Source organism: Pseudonaja textilis, chromosome 2 (assembly GCF_049901715.1).
Source record: "Pseudonaja textilis isolate UNSWEBS1 chromosome 2, rPseTex1.2, whole genome shotgun sequence".
Taxonomy (NCBI): Eukaryota; Metazoa; Chordata; class Lepidosauria; order Squamata; family Elapidae; genus Pseudonaja; species Pseudonaja textilis.
In genome coordinates, this window is record NC_141991.1 from 201735124 (window position 1) to 201753453 (window position 18330).

The 18330-nt window shown below is 36.0% G+C and overlaps 1 protein-coding gene across 1 annotated transcript in view; it reads right to left on the minus strand.

The window, feature by feature from the left end:
- Window positions 1-2261: 2261 nt before the first annotated feature.
- Window positions 2262-18330, minus strand: part of ROR2 (ROR family WNT receptor 2) — a 140217-nt gene continuing 124148 nt past the window's right edge. The window contains exons 5-9 of the mRNA XM_026703944.2: window positions 16582-16709; window positions 10185-10499; window positions 8592-8837; window positions 5599-5801; window positions 2262-5232 (exon numbers count right to left, since the gene is read on the minus strand). Coding sequence (XP_026559729.2) covers window positions 3790-5232; window positions 5599-5801; window positions 8592-8837; window positions 10185-10499; window positions 16582-16709 — 2335 coding nt within the window. The 3' untranslated portion in view covers window positions 2262-3789. The remainder of the gene's footprint in view (window positions 5233-5598; window positions 5802-8591; window positions 8838-10184; window positions 10500-16581; window positions 16710-18330) is intronic.

The following is an 18330-nucleotide window of genomic DNA, read 5'->3' on the forward strand; positions in this document are numbered from 1 at the left end:
CCAGGATCATGTGATCATCTTTTGTGATCTTCTGACAAGCAAAGTCAACGGGCAAGTCAGATTTACTTTAACAACCAACCATCTTATTAACCTGACAACTGCAGTGATTAACAACTGTGGCAAGAAAAGTTACAAAATGGGACAAAATTCACTTAGCACCTGTCTTGCTTAGCAACAGAAAGTTTGGGCTCAATGGTGGTCATGAGTACTACTAGTGTTATATGAGGAAAAAGTTATTAATACTTGTTCTTCACTGGCACATCTGAAACTTTCCATCTCCATCTTTATCTCCCTCTGCATTCATAAGCAAGTGCCCTCTCCCACATGATTAATATGTGAACCAAGATAACCTGTAGACTTCTGTTATGCTCTCCCTAGACATTCCATGCTAGGAATGTCAGCATAACCAGAGGCCATCCCACAGTTGCAGTTTATATAATTCCATCAACTTCATATGAAATAAATCTGGAATTGGGTGATTTGATATTCTGATACATATCTAATTCCCTAAATTAGAGATATCCGGGCTTCCTTTCAATGGAGATAATGCAAGCTAATGGTTAGAAGTTTTAAGTATCAGGTTTAAGGTTGTTTTTTTTAAAAAAAAGGTAGTACGGCCAATTGAAATTAAGGACTAAAGTGGTTTCTAAAAGTAGCTGAGTTACATAAATTGGAGAATATAATGCTTATGTGGGCATGGATCCAACTGTAAAGAATAGATTCAGGTCTATTTTACTGAAGGAATATGAAAATACGATAGGTAAAGATACTCATGGACAGAGCTTCAGCCAATGTCAGTAAATGCATTTCAAAAAAGAAATTCCCCTATCATTTCAGCACACAATAAAACAAATGAACAATGAAATTCACCTATATTATTTTTTTTCCACTACAGAATGCCATAAGCAGCTGCAGAGTTATGGAGACGAAAGCTGAATTTAATAGTCTAATAATGCTGTGTATAAGAATGTAAAGTTGAAGAGCTTGAAAATAACAGCTGGAGGATTTGAAAGCTCATAAACACAGAATATGAATAAATGAAATAGCTGCTAAGCATGGTTAGTGAAAGCACAAGCTCTTGAACCAACATAATAAAGTTGTACCCAGTCAACTATTTGGTGAGAAATGAACTGAGCTAAATGAGTATTGTAATTAATTTAAATTCATGCATACATAAAAAGGATGCTGTTTGGGGGAAACCTAGTTTTAAAATTATGGGGCAGAAACCACTTGGCTAGTATGGATCAAATATGAATATGTTTTATCAATTGACTAGAAATTGAATTTTCACATTTTTACTAAGGCTCTGACCTTGCTATAAATAAAATAAAGTGTCATTTTTATTGAATTACTGTGGTCTTTATGAGAAAAGGAAATAGCCTTTGGAATGTATAGGTAGTTCTCGACACGACAATTGGGCCTGAAATTTCAATTTTAAGTAGGTGTGATTTTAAAGCAATCATGTGAACTGGATCTGATTTCATGATCATTTTCCCCATGATCTTTAAGCAAATTACCATGGTTAAGTGGGTCATGTAGTCATTAAGTGAATCCAGCTTCCCTAATTGACTTTGCTTGTTGGAATCCAGCTGGAAAAATCACACATCTTGATCACATGAACGCAAGATGCTGCAACAGTCATAAATGCAGGCTGGTTGCCAAGCATCCAAACTGCAATCATGAAACCATGGAAGTGGTACAATGGTCGTAACTTTGAGGATAGGCCCTAAGTCACTTTTCCTAAGATCATTGTGAGGTTGAACTTTTAAATGAGCGGTTATAAACTGAGGGCTACTTTTCCTGCTTTCTGGTTATTATCATAATTTTCTGTTTTTTTAAAAAAAAATAAAAATTACTTTGAGATAATAAATTTCAGCACCAGGAAGCAAAGATTTATTTATGCCATCTTCTTTTTCACTGATTATCTTCTTCCTTTTCATCATTGTGTGTTGATAGTGATATTATGATATGGAATTTTTGAGATATAGAAATTCAGACCAGATAATAAAGCTACAAGGTATGTAAAAATATGATGGTCCAGGCTCATCATTTTTGCATTATAGGATTATTTCTATGGACAGGTGAAAAAATAGTAATTTCATTTATTCTTTGTTTCAAATTCCTTTAAGCAAGTTTTAAAAATAGAACTGCATTACTAAATTCACCTGATTTTATAATATCAGATTTCAATACAATTTTAAAAGTTTCAATTTATTTAAATGATTTATTAATAGTCTCCAATTCATATTAAAAAGCAAGAGAGATTTTCATTGTTTAATTACCAGTGCATAGGCCAATTCAAGAGAAACTACAAACTAGTAAAACAGCTTCTGTTGCTACTATTGGCTTCAGATTATTATAATACACCTCAAGGAATCCAAACATTCTTAGGAAAAATACAGTTTAATAAGTAAAATGTAACAAAAATGTGAGTTTCCATTTTTACTTTTTTCTCTTTTTCTGTCCAACACATTAATATTAATCACCACTGATGGGTTGGTGGATAGATCATGTACATAATGTACAGCCGAATACATTAATTTATATTTGGCTACAATATTGAGGGAGTAACTCATGCTACAAAAATTTCTGTGAAATGTATGGACCAGTTTTATCAGCATACCGAAGTGTACAAAATTCCAATCCCAATAAAATACTATTAATCATAATTATATAAGCATTTAAAATACCAAAATATTGCAATTAGGAAAAAAACACAAAAAATGTATGAAAACATAAATTACATTTCAAAATCTGTACATGATTTATCTCACAATAAGGCATTAATCACAAAAAAATACATTCTGTACAAAGTCACTTTTTTTGGTTAAGAATCTACAATCACTATTTTTTTAAAAAAATGAAGAATGTATGTGCATACGTCTAGTACCTAACATAAAATAAATTGGCAATTCTGACTGATCACTCTGATCTCTAGCACCATCTTAAAGGAAAATTAAGTGAAAGTTGTGGTGACCAGGGAAATCAACCAATTGTGGTGATTTAATCCTTACTAAATCTTACTTTGAATGGGCAAAAGGGGATGGCTTAAGTTATAGCATTTTATTTTTATTTATTTATTTAAAACATGTATATAGCCGCCCATCTTATTATCTACCCTGGGAAGCTCCTAACTTCCAACATAATTTATGTCTGTCATTTCTTTGGGGAGCAAAATATACTTCCTGTTAAATCAGGTCAAAGTTCCATTTAATTATAAAAATAATTATCAGATTTCTTTATGAAAGGATTGGTCACTGAGAAAAATTGTTTGTCATTCTGCTTTTACCTGTACTTTACCCATTTATGAATAATTCCATTGAAAGATTATTGCATCAGCAAGATAAACCTGTTGTTTTTTTAAAAAAAGAGAAAAACGTTTTGGCCATCTCTTCACATGCAGATCAATTCCATGTCAGCTACTTTGTTTGGTTATCATTTTAACCAGAATTCATTAAAAATACAATCAGAGTTCAAGATATACACGAGGTGTAATGCATTTCTACTATATGTTGCACAGCAACAGTATTTTATAAAAGCAGCGTCCCTGCAAGAGCTGTAATCAAGCCTAGATTTTAAAATAACTATTCTACATCATGTTTGCAAATTTCTTCTGGAAAAATAATCCATGAAAACGGTGTATTCAATACTGCTGCCTTTATGTAGATTTTGGGTTAGCAGTTGTAGATATGAGCTTGAAGTAAAACACTGACTGTATAAATCAGAAGAACTACAGTCTTCAGCAAACAAAAAAAAGTCCAGTATTGTCACTGCGATAAGGCAACATCCCTAAGGGTCTGACTGAAATTCGGTGTCGTCCATCTGAAGAGTGTCATTGTCACCCAATAATTCTGTTTCAGGCACAGAGCCCTCTTCTTCCTCCTCTTCCTGGACCAGATTCTGAGCAATGTCTTCTGTCACATTATGTACCTCTTCTACTCCTTCGGTCACGAGCGCAGCCCGGTCAGCCATGGAAGCACTGGAGGGAGCAGTTGTTACATATCCTGTACTAGTGGAACCACTCCCACTATGATGGGAGGCTGGTTTTGGAATCATCTGAGGAGCCATCTGTTGAGAAGCCATCTGCATTGGGATTTGGACAGGATAAAAATTTGGCAAATATGCCCCATAAGCTGGCATTGGTTGGTAACCATTAACAGGAATGTAAAGTTGAGGAGGTGGCACCATTGGTCTTATTTGTCCTTTCATTGGTATAAACTGTGGCTGAGAGAAAGCTTGAATTTTCTGCTTTGGCCCAACATACCTGGCATTGCTGACATTACTAACAGGACTTGTACTGAGGGAACTGGTTTGTGTAGTGTTGCTTGCCCCAGAGGTTTGTGCAGAACTGTTGTAATTTGATAGGTTTCCCCATGTTCTCAATCTGTTGTGGATATCTTTGAATCTTGGTCTTCTATTGGGAAATTCATTCCAACATTCTAACATCAGTGAGTACATCCATGCAGGACAGTCGTCTGGACATGGCAAAACCTGCCTATTTCTAATCATCTCAATGACATCTTGATTGGAATAGCCACAGTAAGGCTGCAAGCCATAGCTGAAAATCTCCCAGAGCACTACACCATAAGACCAGATGTCTGAATCAACTGAAACTTTGCCATACATGATTGCTTCAGGGGACATCCATCGAATAGGAAGAGGATTATTTCCCATTAGTTTATAATAATCAGCAGAATAAACTTCTCTGAAAAGACCCAAGTCAGATATTTTCACACTGAGTTTATCAAACACAAGCACATTTCTGGTAGCCAAATCTTTGTGGACCACATGGTGGCTTGAAAGATATTCCATTCCTGATGCTATCTGAGTTACAATGTGAAAAAAATCAGCTGGTTCTAACGTTGATTTCACTGTCTTATCATCATCAGTGCTACCAACATCAGAGTGAGGAGATCTCATAACAAGGAACTCATGAAGATCACTATGAGCACAATAGCTAAAAATCATACTGATGGGCTGTTCTTTGGTAACTATTCCCAATAAACAAACTATATTGGGATGGTGTAATCTTGATCTCATCATTGCTTCATGCTTAAATTCTTCTCGGAGAGTTAAATCTGCTTTATCCTTAAGTGTTTTGATGGCAATGGTTTGTGTTTGCTCCCCTGGAGCTGTTCCAAATAGGTGACCCTTATAAACTTTTCCAAACTTCTCTTCACCCAGCTCCTCCATGAATCTCACAGTCGAAAGGCTGATTTCTTTTAGTTTGTTCTGAAAGTAAAAAAAGAGTAACAGGTAAGATGGCTGACCACATTAGAAACCCTTAGCAGCAAATCAGTGATAAAAATCTAAGTTAAAATTAAAAGGCTTTGGTCACATTTATATTAACCTGCTTAATTTCACAAAATCTGTTTCATGGGCTTTTACTATCTTGGTGATCTTTCCACATCTGGTCTGAGGTCAAGCAACTGAGAAATGAATACATGCTGGAAGAACATACTGGAAGGTTTGATGTGGTCAAGAAATTTCAAATTAAAATGTCATAGCAGAAGACTTTAGCATTAATTAATATTAAATGTTATGCTTATGATGTAAAGTAACCTATGCATACTGTGTGCACACATTTGGGCAAGGTACCTGTTTGTGCTGATTAATGAGAGGCATTTCCATATCTTGGCTGGGAGAGGCCATTAGCTGACGACGCTGTGGAGTGGTGGCAGATGCCTTCTGCTTGTTTCTGCACATGCAGACCAAGAAGAAAAGGCAGGCAATAACTAAAGGGATGGCTATGCTTGGAACCAGGATGTAGAGGATTCCCATTTTGCTGCTGTCACGTGGGCCTGTGAGATTATAAAAAGGATTGCATGTTTTCAGACTCTGTTCAAAAGCAATGCAAATAATTTTTATATTCCAAGGCTAGAGACAATGAATATAGCCCATGGCAATATGTACAGGTAGTCTTTGACTTACAACCATTTATTTGTAACCTCCAGAAATTATGATGGCACTGAAAAAAATGACTTATGACAGTTTTTCACACGTATGACCACTGCAGCATCCCCATGGTCACGTGATCAAAATTCAGACCTTGGCAATTGGCATGTGTTTATGACAGTTGGCATGTCCCAAGGTCATGTGGTCACCATTTGAGACCTTCTGACAAGCCAAGTCAATGTGGAAGCCAGATTTACTTAACCCCGTTACTGACTTAACACTGTAGTGATTCACTTAACAACTGTGGCAAGAAAGGGTGTAAAATGGGACAAAATTCCCTTAATAAATTGCTGAGCAACAGAAATTTGTGGCTCAATTGAGGACTATCTGTAATATAAATTTATATACATCTACATAATATAATCCACAGTGGACACAAAGAGCTTATCTTAACTAAAATGCAGAGGATTGCGTGATTAGTATGAATTTCAATACTATCTATATGGACTGTGTTACCAAAGCATATCATTAAGTCACAGACTGTTTTCAGGGTCAAGTGGTTAATGGCAAGATTATGATGTACATATAGATTGTAGAGTGGAAAAGAATCCAAAACTGATCTCCTGTGAAAGTATTAGATCAAATCAAACCTGCATTGCAGTCATAAATCAGCATAAGGAGGGGAAGACCATAAGAAGTATGGAGTACAATGATTAAAAAAGCAAAAGGGATACAATAAGAGTAAAAACACTAACCTAAAAAGTAGAAAGGCTAGAAAAGAAAAGACTTTTATCTCCCTCACATGCACAAAATCTAAGATCTAGTTTTTAGCTTAGACTTGTGGGTCAACTGTTGAAGTACATAAGATGTTGGAAAGACAGGAAGAATCAAAAGTGAAACTTGCTTATGAGCCAAACTGTCTTTTCCAATTACAATATATGACTTGGTAACAGTAGGATGGAGTTGTATCCCCCTCCTAGTTTTTCCTCCACATAAGATGAAGGAGCAGTTGTTTCCTTCTTCTGCTCTCCAATTAGACCTGATTCCACTCCCTCTTTTCATTTCTGCAGTGAAAAGAAAATAACTGCTTCCTTTCACCATCCTCCTATAAAACAGAAGGCGCACTGTGCTTGGAGAAAACAGGAACAAACTGCGATCTGTTCTTCATCATCTTCTTGTGCAGAATGAAAACAGGTTTATGTTAAAATCAAACCTTAAGAAAACATTTTATTGGTTAAAACAGTTTGACAGCGAAGCTCAATTACCTTGAGAACTGGAGAGATTCCCTTCAGTGAATGACTTCCTGCACTGAGTAGGAATTTGGATCTGATGATCGAAATGGCCTTTTTAAAGTCTGATTTTACCTTTTATTTTCTCTGCACATAGTGTCTTTTCCCAAGCATGGGGGCAGGGAATAATTGCAAAAAGTGAATGGAAAGCAGGTGAAGGTTTTGGGAGATACCTGGTTATACGCTCTCAAAATTAAGTGGATTTGGGGCTAGCGCAAACCCGGGACTCAAATAAATGTTCATTTACAGTGGTACAACTTTATTTGACCCACATCCACTTTAATATTTATATCCTGTTCTTTTAGTAAAGAACAAAGATGCCACAAAGAGGATGTAAAAAGGAAAATGTAATTAAAGCAAAATTCAAAACAATAGATTGATTTTAGTCATAATGAATGTTAATGAGGCATTGTTCAATGCCATGACCTCATTCTCTATTATTATTATTATTATTCCCAAAGATCTGATAGTCTAATTCAGCATCAAAATAAACCAATGGCAGCTGATGGGACTTTCCTATTTTTCCACGTATTTGTGTAATAAAATATGAAAAAATATTTTTAAAGTCACAGTACAAAGAATTGATCCTGACTGCATTTGGAAATAACATTAAACCATAATTTAATCTCTCCGTAGTCCTACCCACAGGCATCCATTTGGGGCCCAGTGAACAACTTAAAAGCAGCAAACATTCAGTGTAGAGGTTATTTCAGTATAAGTGTCTGTAACCTCATATTCTACCATTTCCATCTATTTTCAATTTAGGGCCAGCAACCCATTTTAATAAAAACTAGCAGAAATTTAAAAACATAAAATCTTACCATTGCCTGCATAATATATATGCTCTTATGCTGAAGGGCAACAGCCAAAGCATACTCATCCAAACTGTATATAAGTAAAAATTGCCAAGTGGCTGTATCGTAAGTCCTGTATTTCCAAGATGACCAACTGCATATTGAACTTAACCATATCTCCTCTCACACATGTTAAAGGCATAATAGCCATGTTTAGTACACACACACACACTTTTTATATCAACAAAGGAACATAAATGATAGAGATGAACAACTGCTACATTACTCCAGAAAAATTGTTAGACAAAATCACATGACAAATTTGCCAGATTTTTTCCCAAGCCTTCTAGCCTCTATCTCCTTTAAATTAAATTAAAGAAATAAATATAAACAGGCATTGCCAGGTCAACTGCCAGATCCTTAGGTCTCTTAGCATCAATGTCAATGAATACATACATTGTACATTAATAGGAAAAGAATTCATTTCATTTATAAAAACAGCAACAAAAAGCAATTTTTTTGACATCACGCAGAGCAAGATCACACAAAGGAAGAATAATTCATGCTTGGATAATTTTATTCTAGAAATGGTAAAAAAAATAGTAATACATACTACATGCAGGTACTTCACACAGTTCCATGCGTACGTTTTTGTTCTGAGTAAAACACCAAGGTCCTTCCATCTGGCTTCCAGGATTGCGGCAATAAGCATGCCCACCTCCAAGCTCAGAAAACTCTGTACTTGTGAAGTCATGGGGATGAGGATGTTGGGAATCCCAATACTGACAATTGTGGCCTGACTTTGTGACACTGACAGTTCCTCTGTAATCAGCACCAGAGCCATTGTAACACTGGTGATCTGCAAAAAAAGTGGATTTAACAAGAGACATATGAAACAATAAGAAAAGTTCCCATTCTCTCTCTCTGCATCGTAAATGTGTTTCTTTGTTACATACAATGTGTAATCCTCTTTTTAATGACCCCATAATTCCTTGCAGGTTGGAGTCTGGGCAACTGAATGGAGCTGAGTGTTTACTGGCTGGATGCCCTTCCTGTCACCAATGTTGAGTTGTTTTTAGCATTTATATTCTCAGTCTGGCCAGAGAGAGAAATATCTGCCTCTACCTAGGATCAAACTCACAGCCTCCTGATTGTGAGGCGAGGGCTCCACCTCTAGGCCACCGCACCACTTTTTCTAATACTCAATGTATAGAGTTACACATGATATGTGTATAACTCTAGAACAAAGCTTCTGCTCTACAGTATTCCTTTCTTTGGTTTGGGAAAAGATCGGCTGCTTTTTTCTAAAAGCAGAAAATAAAGAAAAAAATCAAGCCTGCAGAAACAATCTAGAGTAACCTAGCCAGGAAGTATGAGTTTCTGATAAGCTTTATGCCCAAGGAAGAGTCCAGAAATTAACTAGAACACCCTTGTCAACATTGCTTTGTCTCAACAGCTTGACTTGCTCGAAGTATTTTAGTGAATTCCCCACCTTGAAGCTGTCTTCCTTTTCCTGCCCCATTCTTCTGCTTTTTTCCTCTTAGATCTTTCACTTGCAAATGTACTACTACCAAGCACCATATTTGTATGTTATATCTAGTCTGGTTGCAAAAGATTATCTCCTCTTTCTCCACCAAATTTATTTCACTGCAGTCTTAACCTCTTGAGTGCTTAATCACAGTGAAAGATTATACTCTCACCGCACTGTGTTTGGAGGGTTCGATTCTGAAGCAAACACAACTTAAAGCAGTTCGCTTGAAGAAGGGAATTCCTTGCTTTCAGGGAGGTCTGGCACTGGTCAGGTGCTTGAGGCAGCCTTTGTGTGTTTCTGGCAATCTTCCCTTACACTGTATAGATGTGAAGCTGGGGAAAGTTTTCACCTGGGCTATTCCTCTTTCTCATCACTGTACCCCCCCTTCAAGCTAATTCCAAGCAGTCAAAAGGCAAAACATTGAACATATTAAGTTTTAGAAACACAGGCAAATACATACATTCAGAAATGGCACTGATGAAAAATCCATACTAATTTTTCATTAAACTAGAAGTGGGCAAATATGGCCCCCTTTATGACTTTTGGACTTCAACTTCTTTGGCTCAGGAATTCCGGCAGTTTAAGTTCACAGGTCATAAAGGGGGCCATAGCTCCCCATTTCTGCATTAAACAAATAGAAGAGAAAAGTAGAAAGGAAATGTGACAATAACTTACATCTATTGAGCCGTTCTATAGGAATTCCAATTTTTATACAGTTGGCAGCCTCCAAAGAATCAGGTAGTGGCAAGTCTTCACATTTAGGGGGCTGGAGCTGCATCAGAATGAGAGGATTGGATCTAGCAATGTTGTACTCCTGCCGACAGAGATCATTCTCTAGAACTTCACACTCATCACGACATAGCTCTCTAGGCTTAGGTGTCCGGGAACGCTCATCACACAGTGGAAACACAAAGTGACAGAAAGATGGGATGGCAAACTGGGAACACTGATCAGATAAATGGGTGGATGTGCCAATCATAGTAAATGCAGCTGAAAAAACAGACAGAGAAGCAAGATTCAGGTTCTATAATAAATGAACATCAATACATTACTACTGCTTTTTATATATTTGAAATGACTTCCAGCCAAACTACTAAGGGCATTAATAAAAAAATAAAAAAATCTATTTGCAACAGAGATCAGATATACTGTCAAAGTCTTTATATATTTTGACACATAAAGTTAACAAGATTCTGTAGTAGGAAAATGGTATATGGTATTAACTATGAAGGTTAATTTTCTAGCACCTAATCAACCATCAGTATCGAGATGAGGAAATATTTCAAGGCTTCATACATAACTAGAACAAACTTTATCTATAGTTTTCTCACATATTTTTAATTTGTTAAGTCTTTTGTCTTTGTTTTTATGGCATCATTCTAGACCTGAGAGAGTAGCTAATCCCTCTCAGAAATCTAAGCCTTGCTTCCAGAGCAAAGGGGAGGATGCAATTTACTATCAGATTACATGTCTGTTACATAAATATGACTTCCCAGGAAATCTAGTATATTGATTTTTTTCATTCTAAAAAACTTGGCAATTTACCAGGGCCCATTGATAGTTCACAAATTACTCACTGGAAGTTTCTGTTATACAACTTTTCACTGATTTGAATTACAAAAGTAGAGGCTTATAATATTCTACTAATTGGAAATAAAGAGACTCCAACCTGCCTGAAAAATCCCACGTGTGTGTACTTGTCTAATCCAAAATGAGTTGGAATGAACTGTGCTCATTGAGTCACAAGATAAAAGCACAATGTGTTTATTAAAAGCATGCATTTCTATAATCTCACTTCATATGTTTTGTAGCTGAGTTCTTGCAAGTTCTAGGAGTAAGCCATACTTAGCTCTAGCTAAAATTAAATTGTTTATTTTCATTACTACACTGGATATGTATTAAAGATGCATTTTCTACTCTAAAACACAAACCAGTAAATCCTCAAAACACTGGGTGGACTGTTAACATTAATTCATATTTTAAAGCCAGAGTCTTGAATATTGACGTGCTTTGCCTCCTCCTATCCCTTAGCAACAACTGCATACCAAATACTTATTTAGTATTTATTACTTGAGTTTTCTTGAATACATACAGTGGTGTTTAAACATTTGTAAACCCTTTTGAATTTTTAATATTTCTGTATAAATACCACTTCTCCATAAAAGTCCAAAAACTTTTGGGCAAGTTTCAAACAAACTAATAGTTGAATTAAAAACTTCCTGAATCTACTAGCTAAGTAAAATAAAGGCAATTGCATTAGGTTGCATTAGTTAGCATTCTCTGTTACAGATTTTTTAATTGCAAGAGTTATGACTGTAAATGAGTATATACAAAAGAATTAGGTGGTTGCTAATGACATCTATAATCTAACTGAAGAGTATAATGGGCGACTGAACTCACTTTAATCAATTATGACACATTATCATTACATTATTGAGCAAAACAGATTTTTAAAATACATATAAGGAAAAAGCCAACACAGGTGAAAATAATGGACTTCTGTCTCTCTCCCACACACAAACACATTACAGAATAAAAATGTTCTGTCAGACAATTTGATTCTTAGGCAACCGTGCATCAACTTGATTTTTTTTTCAGATAAAGAAAACTGACAAACAGTTTTTGTGACCATAAGTGCCTGGACTTACTACCTTCATTCAGTCTCAATCATTGTTGATCAATGTTTAATTCATGTGCATAGCGCTAGTAGCAATTTCATCCTTCAGCCTGAAGCTGCTACTGGCACTTTCCATATATAGCTTGGTTCGAGCCTATGTAACTGCATGAAAGAATGTGAATTAGGATTTGAATTTTTTTCTCTAAATCTTAAATTGAATTAAACCAGAAAGATGTATATTTATTCAGGATCTCTGAAAGTTAGCCAGAAGCTACTTAAATACTTTGAGCAGGGTGGGTTTGACAATGGAACAGAGAAATCCAGGGAAAAAATGAACAAGGAGCAGTTCCATGGCTTAATCTCCTAAACACTGACTTTAAATTCCCTGCAGGTCCTCCTGATAACATAGAGCCCCCAGAAGTTAAGCCCTTGATGGCAAACCTATGGCATGCGTGCCAGAAGTGGTACACCAGCTGATTGTCAGGTATCTGACGCATGCATGAGGCAAGACCTGTGAGTGTGGGAGATGCGTGCACATGCGCAGAGGCATGCGATGTGAGGGGTTGTATGTACATGTACATCTGCAGGGGTCACACACGCATGCACGGGGATGGGGGAGTCATGAATGCATTGCATCATGGGTGCAGGCAGGCGAGCACACACGCACACTTTTGGCACACAACATGGAAAAGGTTTGCCATCACAGAGCTAAGCTAACTCCAGTTTGAGTCCTCAGAGAAATATTATACAAATTAATTCTACGGGTTTGGTTGACATAAAGATACCAAGTCTCATCACCAGGTACAAAAGTTTTGAACTACAGAGGAGTAAAGGAAACTTCAGCCTTAAGTAGCAAAGTAGGCAAGGAGAAAGAAACCCATGTGCAATTTGATCTATATTTGTATTTCCAAAAACTATTAGGACTGTTTCACTCACCCACTAAAAAGTTTATTACCATAAAGTTGAATGTAATATCTTTTAGCTAATTTTCCTATTTGGACAGTAGATGTCACTAATTTCCATTCTCAGAATTATATATCTCACTGGAAAGAAATTAGTGGATGGAGTATATTCATTTATGGTAATTTTTTTCCCTTCATACAAAAATGTTTTTGAGAAATTTCCCTGATTCCACATGAGATATAGAACATATAATCAACTGATATTTCTGTGCCTATACAACACTTTTTTTTTATTACAAAGATTGTTCATCTGTTTACCAGTGGAACCTGCAATGGCAATGATTTAAGAGCTATATTTCATTTCTTTATCACAGGCATAAAACTTCCTTAGATTATAGTAGGCTTCTCCTGTATGCAATTTTGTTGATTTATCATTCCATTTTTCCTGAAAATTTGTCCCAGAAGTGGGGAAGCTGACACGAGAGTTGCAAAAGAATGGAAATTTAGTGAAAATAGTCTGTTAATAAACAGAACTTTAGTTTGATGAAAAGTTCCAAAATATAGCTACAATGACTGTATTTACAAACTCATCTCCTAAATCAGGGTGGCAGGTAGGGAAGGACAATAAGTATAAATCTAAGAGTGTCTCCTGTAAGATATCCTTATAGTAAGCATTAAATGTACACACAAATAAAAAAATACCGTGAACCATATAGTCACATTGTGCAAAAATAAAAGGTTTAGAATATTCTGGTCTCCTGGACTAAAAAGGAATCTCACAGAATTACTGCAACTTTTCAAGTAGGAATGAAATCTAGATTTTCCCCCTCTCTTTTCACTACTTTTTTCATTTTCAGTTCTTGTTTTGTGCCTATAATCTTCATCTATTACTAGAAAAGGAAGTTCACAATTTAACTATCCTTAATTATAATTAAAAACATAAAAAGCAAACTTTTATCCTGGTAGAAGTAATTAAGTTGTGGCATCTTAAAAACTAACAAAATTATCATGTTTATGGATCACAGTGCCTATATATGATACTTGGAGCTCTGGAATTCAGACTTTTATGAACAGCTGCAGTTACTTATAAAGCCTCAAGAATTATAACAAAATTGCACTCTTTGGATAACTAACCACAACATTATTTAGTTATATCTTTACTTTGGGGAAAATTACATTACTTAATACTTAGATAACAAAAATGTGCTCATAAAGGCCACATATTAGTGACAACAACATACAGAATAAATGTATAGAGAATAGCTTGCAGGAAATGTGCATTATACAAATTTACACATAAAGTCCATAAGTAAGAAGAGAAATGCAATGACATTTACACGCAGCATTGTGGAGACAAAGCCCCATTTTATCTCAGAAAACAGATTCAAGGCCAAGATGAACTGAACTTAAAACTGGAAAAATCAGATACCGAGGAAGGTCAAAATATCATGCTCACAGGTGGTGTTCAGCCAGTTTTCACAGGTTCATCCAAAATGTTAGTTAATTGCTTCTGCAGTTCGGGGTACCAGCTAAAAATACAGTGCAAGAGAGGGGTTTTTTTCTCTCTCTCTCCCTTGAGTTAATAGCTCTGGGCAGATAGCCAAGGACCACTTAACAGTTGCAGTTGGAATGCAGCTGACACCTGCTGAATCAAGGTAATAAACAACAGAAACTGATAGAATTAGGGCAGGGAAATCGATCAATCACCTATCTAGGGATGGGATTAACCTCTTCCCTACAGGAAGCTTACAAATATTTTCATTAGAAAGAGTATTAAATAACACTTCAGTGATCAGCTGATACTCATTGGAATTTCCCAAGACCTTTTATAGCTGCTGCAGTGTTGGTGACTTCTTGTTTCTTCATGGGGGAAAAGATACAGGAGGGGACAATGATGCAGTTTGATCATACAGCCCATGAATTTAATGCATGTGTGGTCCAGCCAGCTGTATTGCTTCTGCTGTGAAGCACCCAATTTAGAATACAGAATAATAGAGTTGGAAGGGTTAATGGATTTCAATTAGCATGAGCAGCTTCTCTTAGTTTCCCTCTCAGCTGCTGTGTTTGCTTTGGGGTTGACTTTTTTAAAAAGGGGAATGGCTGTTTTAAGTTTTCTGCATTGTTTTAGTGGTTCCTGGCACTGTCCTTTTGGGGTGTACTTCCCTCACTCTTTTTAGTTATGGAGCACCCACAACTTCTGAAGGCAAGCTATTCCATTGGTTGATTGGTCTCAGCCTTAGGAAATTTCTCCTTAATCCTAGATTACTTCTCTCTTTGGTTAGTTTCCATCCATTGTTTCTTGTTGTGCCTTTTGATGCTTTGGAAAATAGATTGACTCCTCATTTTTGTAGAAGTGCCTCAAATTTCCTGACAGAACAATTAATCACTGGAACAGCTTGCCTCCAGAAGTTGTAAATGCTCCAACACTGGAAATTTTTAAGAAGAGATTGAATAATCATTTGTCTGAAGTGATGTAAGGTTTCCTGCCTAAACAGACGGTTGGACTAGAAGACTTCCAAGGTCTTTTCCAACTCTGTTATTCTATTCTATTCTAAATATTGGAACAGTGCTATTTTATTGTGCGTTGGACTAAGGAGAAATTTCCTAATCAAGTTGGCCATACCCACCCAGTCACATGACCACCGGCCACACCCACGAAGTCATTAAGGTAGAGAACTGGTTGTTAAATTATTTGAATCCCACCACTGATCACACTCATTTATTCCACTCAACGTAACCCCCTTTCCAGGCACATAGATATAAATATATTCATATAAAAAGCATTTGATATATTTTATTATAATATGAACACTACAACACTTGAAATGAAAATCACAAATTGCATGTTGGGAATGCATGTAACAAGCTCTAAACAGGAAATGATTGTTTTCCATTAAGTGGTCAACAAAAGAGATAGCATCAAAGTATCATTTAACTAAGCAAAGATCCTTTACAAAGATCAAGCATCAAATTCCTTGCTTAAAATTCACAATTCTGAACATAGCAATCAATCAGGCTATAAATAAGATTTAATTTTCTAATTTGCATATCTGTTAATATTAAGAGTCCTTATTCATGCAAATGGAAACTAACAGGATAAGAAAAATCTCTTCTCTATAAAAGTTATAATGTCATAGAGTTTATATAGCCAAAAAGATCACATATAGATCTTCCAGTGTTTGGAAACACATTTTCCTTTTTTTTTTTTCAGACACAGTAGATCCATCATCCATTTCTTCACTCATTTTTTCCCAAAAACTATAAATGTTCTACAATAACTCATGCAGATATCATTTAAATAAATAAAATTTATTTTATTTTAAAAATGTTTTTTTAAACTTAAAAGTACAGCCCTAACCCTCAAAAAGCTTTCCAACAAATATCAAATTGGTGCCTACTGAAAAAATTACTGCATAATAAGAAAGCAATATTGCCTCAATTTCCTCCAAAAATTGCCTGGCTTGATTTCCATTTATGGTGGTGTTAAAATTGGATTTAAGTTTCTGCATGAAACACAATATTCTCTGACATGAAGAGAAGTAGACTGACTTACCAGTAATTCGGTTTTCAATTTCCCCTTGCATTTGAAGAGAGTCCACATAAATAGTCCTGTTTCCAATAATTCGCGCACAGGCAATTCCCCTGTAAGGCTGGCAAAACCCATCTTCATTGTAATCTTCTCTGCAAGAGACAAATTGGGAGCCTATAACTATGTCTACAGATGTTCCTAAGTCCCTACTGAGTTTAAAGTATGCTTTTTAAAGGAAATCAGTGGTAAAACTGACATTATTAATTCTCTTAGACATTAATTTTTATTTCAGTTTGACTTGACATTGTTTTGCAAATAAAAAAGGCACCAAGGAACATTTTAATTGAAGTAGTGGATGAGAAAGACATCTGCAACGTGAAAACAAGTATTATCCTAGAAATACTAAGCTAATTCAATGTGACAGATTATCTTATTAAAAAGATAGCAGTATGTGTCATGTTTCACCCATCATACACTGCTATCAAATGTCAAGCTAAGCAATTAGGCAAGCAGTTGTTTCTCTACTCCTACCTTGTCCTGCGGTTCTTCAATTCTTACAACGGACAGCAAAACAAATCTTGTCAAGATGTAATTAAAATATGGCATAATTCTGAACTAGGGATTAGGTAAATGAAATGAAATCAGTGCTTAACTTCCTTCTCCCTTTTAGTTATAGTAACGCCAAATCTTTTTCCGTTACAGAGCCTAAGTCTTACGTTGAGTTACTATCTTGGCTGAACTCTTTCCAACTTTCCAAAATGACTTTAACATAGCCAACTTAAATTGAGTTGCTCCAGAACAGCACTGATTAAAAGCCCCTTTTCTCAGTGTTTTGGACAGCCAAATATTAAGAACTGGAAAGACAAACGACCATCATAACTAGGAATTCCTTTTCAGCCAGGATATTCATTAAATTACCTTCCCACTAAAGTGGCATCTGCCTATCTAACTGCATTTACATGCTTTCAAATTGCTAGGTGTGCAGGAGGTGGAACAAACTCTCTTTGCAGTAGTGTTTTATGCGCCTTCAGCATAGTCATGCTGGCCACATGACCATGAAAGTGTCATGGGACATTGCTGGCTCTTCTGCTGAGAATTGGCAATGAGCACCACCCACTAGAATTGACAAGACCGGCAGAGGAAACCTTTGCTTTTTTTAACCTTTATCTCTTAAAATGAATTATAATTTTGCCTTTTGTCTCATCACTGCTACACTCTAACCCAAGACATTTGAAGTCAAAAATGGCATGTGAAAGATCTGTGGGGAGAGAATGGGGAGCTAGAGCTGGATGCTATTTTGTTCCAAGAAAAAATTCCTCCATCTAGTCCTCCTATTAATAATAACTACTGTACTAATAATGATTTTGGATGTTGTACCTAAGCCATACTAGGTGATAGCAACTGAGGATCTACATTTTTCAAACTGTTAGGATAAAATAATTTGTCTAAAAGATTTAAAAAGTGAATAGTCTAATAAGCTGAATGAGTCAGTTGCTTCTTTCTGTCAGGATACTCCTGCCTGGACTCAGCTGAAGTTATCCAGGCACTCAACAAAACACTGTTAGATAAGAATCTTTATTGTACATTAGAATGAAGATGCTTTACGCAGTTGATGGCTCACTATCAACGCACCTCCCCACATTATGCCCTCTGTAGTTTAAAGCCACAGAAACAGATGCTTCTTTTTCTCACATGCTCTACATCTTAACAGCTTGCTTTGAGTTTCTGATACTTAGTGGTAGGTGGCAGTTGTTGATAAGATAATTGAAATTC